At 45.7% G+C, this 6557-nt stretch overlaps 1 protein-coding gene across 1 annotated transcript in view; it reads right to left on the bottom strand.

The window, feature by feature from the left end:
* Positions 1 to 5100: 5100 nt before the first annotated feature.
* Positions 5101 to 6557, bottom strand: part of RPA1 (replication protein A1) — a 44733-nt gene continuing 43276 nt past the window's right edge. Inside the window, exon 17 of the mRNA XM_052657541.1 lies at positions 5101 to 6193. Within this exon, the coding sequence (XP_052513501.1) occupies positions 6089 to 6193 (105 nt within the window). The 3' untranslated portion in view covers positions 5101 to 6088. The remainder of the gene's footprint in view (positions 6194 to 6557) is intronic.

Below are 6557 nucleotides of genomic sequence, written 5' to 3'. Positions count from 1 at the left end.
AGGAGTAGGAGGGGAGAGGTTTGCTGTGGAGACAGAAAACTTCCACAGAAGACCAGCTTTGCATTCCAAGCCTAAGTGCTTTGGAGATCAGCTTTCCGAGGCAAACATAAGCCTCTAAAATTTTAGGCCAATAGAAATGACCTCTGTACCATGGCTGACTGAAGATATAAATAAACTTCAACATGAACAGCAGTGTCAACTGTGAGAGGGGAGATGAGAGCCCAATCCAAGCTTATTTTTAAAAAGTCCTGGTTGTTCTGACTGCGTTTCGGGGGGGAGGACATTCACGGACACAAAGCTGCCGCTCCCTGCAGTGAGCTCTACTGCTTTCCCAGCACCAGCCCCTGGTTACCTAACCAAGGAATGGAAGCTGCCCCACACAAGTTAAATATAGGCTGAGTTATCTGCATTTTACAAGCACCAAGAATGTTAACTGAGGAAGCTGTCATTTTTAATGACAGCACAAACTTCCAATTACCAACCAGGTAATACCCCAGGGAGCAGGTATGATTTTTATAAGAATGGCTCAAAATTATTTAAAAAGTTTACACGATTACTTTTGAATTGGATATAAACATATCTCACGAGGCAGGTGGGATTGTTTTTCACGTGGTCTGTATTCAAGGATGAAAAAGAAATGAAAAGTCTACTTTTTCTGAGATTTATCAAGAGCTAAGGAGGAGGAGGTGGTCCAAGGAGACAGCTATCAAGAGCCTGGCAAAGCTGGAGGGCTGCAAAAATGGCCAGGTGGTGGGTTGGGTCTCAGCCACAAGATCACGGGCAAGTCACAAACTCATGTGACTTGCAAGCCCAATGCAAGGAGAGTTATGTGTGCTCAGCTGCTCAGTCGTGTCCGATTCTTTGCAGCATCGTGGACTGTAGCCTGCCAGGCTCCTCTGTCCATGGGATTCTCCAGGCAAGAACGTTAGAATGGGTTGCTATTTCCTTCTCCAGGGGATCTTCCTGACCCAGGGATCTAACCCGCATTTCCTGTGTCTCCTGCATTGGCAGGTGGATTCTTTTCCACTGCACCACCTGGGAAGAGTTACGGGCGGGCCTGGCAACAGATAGCACAAGCAAGTCCTTCTATACCAGCCATGGTCAAACATTACTTCCACAGGAACCCTGTTTCCTTTGATGCTACTTAAAACTCTAATGGCATCTACGTGGCTTCATCTGCCAGTGGTGAATATGGAATGAATAGCTGTTAGCAGGGGTTGCACGCATTTTCCATATAGATCAGACAGCCCCTGACCTAAATGAAGGCTACAATTTGTGAGTCTCAAATCACCTAATTCTTTGTGAAATCTTTTCTGATGAATCGTCTCCAGTGATCTCTCCATCTACTGAATTTTAATTTGAGTTGTGATAATACTACTTCGCCCCAAGCCTTGCTCCAAACAGATTGCAGTTCTTGGGGACAAGGTATTTTGATGTAGTCACCTAGGGGCATTCCCTGGTGGTCCAGTGGTTAGTACTCCATGATTTCACTGCTGAGGGCATGGGTTCAGTCGCTGGTCAGGGAAGTAGGATGCCACAAGCCATGCAGTATGGCCAAAAAAAAAAAGTCACCTAGAGGGAGAAAATGGCACAGGTGGTCAGTGAAGACAGGTGCTATGTACTTTTCTCAATGACTCAAAACTGCCATCGCAAATATAATGAAAAGATTTTAATAATCATTCATTATTAGCTTTAGATAAAAAGCAGGTTAATTTGGGACTTCTCCGGTGGGCCAGTGGTTAAGAGTCTGAGCTTTCAAGGCAAAGGGCACAGGCTCAATCCCTGGTTGGGGAACTAGGATCCCACATGCCATACAGTGTGGTCAAAAAAAATTTTTTTTTAATCAGGTTGATTTATAAAGCAAATCAGATGTGTTCTCAAAAGGGCATTTCTCATTGAAAACAAGAGGATTCAGGCCTCTTCTTGGCCACCACCACGTCCATGTGGTAGGTAGGAAGAAGCCACCAAGGCTCCAGCCCTCTCCTCCCAAGTCAACCACCCGCTTTTGCTCCAGAGGATTCTAGTGCCTGCTCGAACCACCTGCCAGCTCTTGATGGTATACAGGATCAGAGGAGCCCTTACTGAACTAAGGCAAAGAAAGCACAATCAGAGAAATGTACAGAACAAGTAGAGAGGCACACGGTTTCACGCTGGAGCAAAGGAGAATGTTCCTGCCCATCGAAAGGTCAAAAGCTGAGTTTAAAAAAATACAATTAGAAAGTATGTGTATACCTAAAACTAATGGACTTCCCTGGTGGTCTAGTGGTTCAGAGTTTGCCTTTCAATGCAGGAGATGTGAGTTCAATCCCAGGTTGGGGAACTAAGATCCTACATGCCCCAACACAAGTAGAAAAAGCCGGTGCGCCGCAACGAGGACCCAATGCAGTAAAAAAAAAAGAAAATTCATGCAATGTTATATGCTGCCGCTAAGTCGCTTCAGTCGCGTCCAACTCTGTGCGACCCCATAGACGGCAGCCCACCAGGCTCCCCTGTCCCTGGGATTCTCCAGGCAAGAACACTGGAGTGGGTTGCCATTTCCTTCTCCAATGCATGAAAGTGAAAAGTGAAAGTGAAGTCGCTCAGTCGTATTCGACTCCTAGCGATCCCATGGACTCAGCCTACCAGGCTCCTCCGTCCATGGGATTTTCCAGGCAAGAGTACTGGAGTGGGGTGCCATTGCCTTCTCCTATTATATGCCAATTAGGTCTAAATAGAAATAAAACTTTAGAAGTTGAAAGTATGCACATCCAGTAGAACTGGCTCAATAAACTTACCCATGCAAACACATGGCCAAATGCCAATTAAAATCATGCAGATTTACAAAAAAGCAATGCAGATCTCTTTTTATTGAAACAGGAAAGAGGTCCATTCTTTAGTGCTAGGAGCAAAGTGTTACAGAATAATATGCATAATATAATCCCATTTTTAAGTTAAAACTATAATTACACACATAAAAGCAGAGAGAAAAGTAGTCAGCTATATAAGCAATTTTTGCTGACAGGCGGGATTAAGGACAATTTTGTTTTTTCTTGTCTGCAGGTTATTTTTTCTACAATGAACATGGATTACTTGAGTTAAGAAATGATCAATGGTCCAGATAGTACCCATCCTTTTTTTTATTGACATTAACAATACTTATCAGCTTAATAATAAAACATACTCAGTTGGCTTCTTTTTCAAAACAATGAAAATTAAACATCTGAAGTTTTTTTTGAGAGGGAAAGAAAAAAAAAAAGATTATTCCCAGAAGTGTTTCTGAAAGCCATAGCTCTACCAGCAGAGTGGATTATAAAACCAAGAGCTAACAAACCACATAAAAGAGGGTGGGAGGGAGCCCTGGGGGGTGGGGGGGATATCCCCTTTGCGATAAGGAAATAATCAATTTACTAGAGGAGGAGTAGTGGGTTTCTAACAAGTGACAAGAAGAGACTGAACAACCAGTTTCATTTTCTATAAATAAAATCTGAGAAGGCATATTGCCAAAGAAACACAAGTCAATATCTAAACCTTTATACACTGGGCTACCAAACTTCACTTTTAGACAGTGTATTAATTACGTAGTCAATAACTATGGGTTTCATCAGGGTATTAAACGCCATAATCGATATTATTTATACTTTTCGAAGATGGGCCACTCAGGAAAAGATGTGGGGGAGGGGAAGTTTTTGATCCTGAAGTTCAAAAAGTCAGAATGAGCACACCAGAGATTACTAAGGCCTTAATGGAAAGCGTAAAACACAGAAAATATGGACAGAAATCAGATTATTACCCTTTCTCCCCCACTGCCTCCATCACAATGAGACTGGAAGGGATCCAAGAGCCATTTAAAACAAAGACGAAATGATTAGATTTTTCCCTAATTGTCTAACGCTGATGTCATGGTGTACACAAAATAAACATTGATCTCTAAGTGAAAGATGAGAAATAGAACATGAACAGCCTTTCGAGGTTAAACTATCTCCAAGAGAATTCTAAGAACTGTGGGCCAGAATCTATTTAGGTGACCCTCAGGGACCTGAGGCTCTTAAAAGCCTAACAGTGGAGCCAATTTCTGATGCTCCTCTGCCGGTGATCTGCTTTTTAGTGGGGAATCTGCTCTACATGCCCCCTCGAGGGAGCCGCCCCATCTCAGAGCATCCCTCTGTGGGCTTCTAAGCACATCCGCAGAGACGTGCTGGTGTCACCTCATGGTCATGGAGAACGCATGGCAGCTGGTACCATGTTCCGGGAGAGGCGCTGGGGTCACGCTGCCGGTCAGTGCTCTTCGCGGGGTGGGAGCCGTGATGGGGAGAGGTGGGGATGCTGGGAGCGGTAGATATAAAAGACTGGTTACCAGGCTGAAAGCTAGATTGCCACTTCCAACCCACAATTTGTCAATCCACCATAGCACTGAAGACTGTAATTTTCTAGTCAGCACTTTGCGAGCAAGGTCAGACAGAAAGGAGCTTCCGTAAAAAATCGCCGAGGCCTTGGTCGGAGAATCGAGTGCAGCCCGGTGGCTATCTTCTGAGACTAGACCGTGTCCAGACAATTAGAGGGCCTGAGAGAAGGCCATCCTAGGTTCTGAGCCATGGAAGCCATCCTGCCTGACGCCAGCTGGTTCCTCCCGGCAGAGGAAGGCTAAGCATGACACAGGTAGGACGTGCTCACGCCCCCGGCCTAGCAAGGGCCTCCATGTGCCGCGCTCACCCAGATTAAAAACCAGGGCCCGGCACCACAGGAAGACTGCAATGCTGCCTGGATACTTGGAAAGAGGTGTGCTGCAAACGCCAAATGAGGGGCTGCAGCGACCGGACAGATAATTAATATGATTAGGAACACACAGAGCAAGCATGTTCTTGCCGACTGAAAAGCCCAGTAGCATAATTACTGTTTTCTTACCAGCTCACTGTCTGTTCACATTTCAAAGCCTGGTTGGTGTTAAGACCGCTGTGTAAACATCAATAAAATCCCAAAGTGCCGGATCATCAGCATTCCGGGGCACAATGGCTTTTTGTTTTTGGTGTTTTCATTCTTTTAAAGATGCATTTCAAGGTTGCAGACATTAGGAAGAATGATCTCTATGCTTTGGACTAATCTTCGAGTTTGTAATGAGTTAACATCTCCCCCAAGTGAACATTTATTATGAAGGCTAATTAATTGCTTTCCAGTTACAAGAACCCTTTGCATTCAAAGAAAGTGGGATTCATAAGCAGAGAATAAACTGTTTATTAAACAAGGCAATGGCAACAAAGGGCTTCTCCCTTCAGAATCCCTTCTATTTAATACAGCTTTAATCAAGAAAAGAAAACATACAAATGCAAGAAATACGTACAGGTAGAAAAGGCGTACCAACAGAAATGCAACATTAATTGAAGGGGAGACGAAAGCAGTGCTTTGTAGTTGCTGGGATGTCTCTAGGGGACAGCAAGTCAATGCTTATCAGCCTTCCTCAGAAGAGACCATTTTGATTAATATCAGACCCATCTGACTCAGTCTATTAAACCCTGAAGGAAGGATATTCTTCAGATATAAAAGATATGACTTTGATTAATAATTCTACCCTATTGCCATTCCAGGCATTAACAACTGTGTGGCCCCTCTAGAAAGGGAGCCTTTGAAATCAAGGAAGACAGGCTTCCTAAAACACTCAAGTTCCTCCACAAAACCACTTCTCAGCACTCCCTTGGCAAGGGGCCCGAGCTGAGAAGATGTTGCCACTGGAGAAGCGGGAACCCTGCCTATATAATTTAGTTCACTGTCTACAGATTGAGGGTCAATTTCCTGTGACATAATTTCTGGTTGAAAATAACGAGATCTTAGTAAAACTGACAAAAGCCTAAGGACAAGGAGTGAGTGGCACTACGGTCCGTGCAGCTGACCCCGAGGTCTGACACGGTTTACACCACAGCCCTGCGAGTGTATTTCCCTTTGCTGTCAGTGGGTTCCCAGGTGTGACGAGAGGCGATGGCTTAGTCCGTGGTAGAGGGGTGCTCTGCACTGCTGTCAGTCGGGGCGGGGATGGTGGTGCGGGTGGAGGCTGGGGGTGGGGTGGGGGATTCACTTCAGCCCTCTATCCACAAGCTCCTGCCCCATCGGCAGGATCCTCTCACATCGCCGCGTTCCTCCTGATGTTCATGACCAGCCTTCTGCCATATTCTTTGTAGTCCACAGGCTTCACATCCACCACCGTGGCCTTAATCCGAGACTCATCCTTTGAAAAGAGAAGAACGATTTGTGATCGAAGAAATGCCTGTGGCCATGCTCCTGGTTTCAGTGATCCCAACAGCAGAAAGCACGAACACACGCTGGTGGTTCAGAGTCCTGAGAGCCCAGTAAAGGAGCCGTGCTGATGAGCGCCGGGGCAAAGGCCCTGCACCGGTTCCTCATGGTCCCAGACACTCGGAAACCTGGACTCCAAGTGTGACAGACCGTAGCGGGCTCTTCAAGTCCAATCTGTTCTCTTTACAGAGCCAGAAACGGGAGCCTAGAAGACAGTGGCTTGCTACAGCTACGCCACGGGCTCTGTGAGCGGGCGGTGGGAGAGCAGCCGTGCTCGCAGCAGAGGGTGAAGCCTG

This window comes from Budorcas taxicolor, chromosome 19 (assembly GCF_023091745.1).
Source record: "Budorcas taxicolor isolate Tak-1 chromosome 19, Takin1.1, whole genome shotgun sequence".
In the NCBI taxonomy this organism is placed as follows: Eukaryota; Metazoa; Chordata; class Mammalia; order Artiodactyla; family Bovidae; genus Budorcas; species Budorcas taxicolor.
The sequence above is the reverse complement of the archived record's forward strand: the minus strand, read 5'-3'. Positions and strand labels throughout refer to the sequence as shown.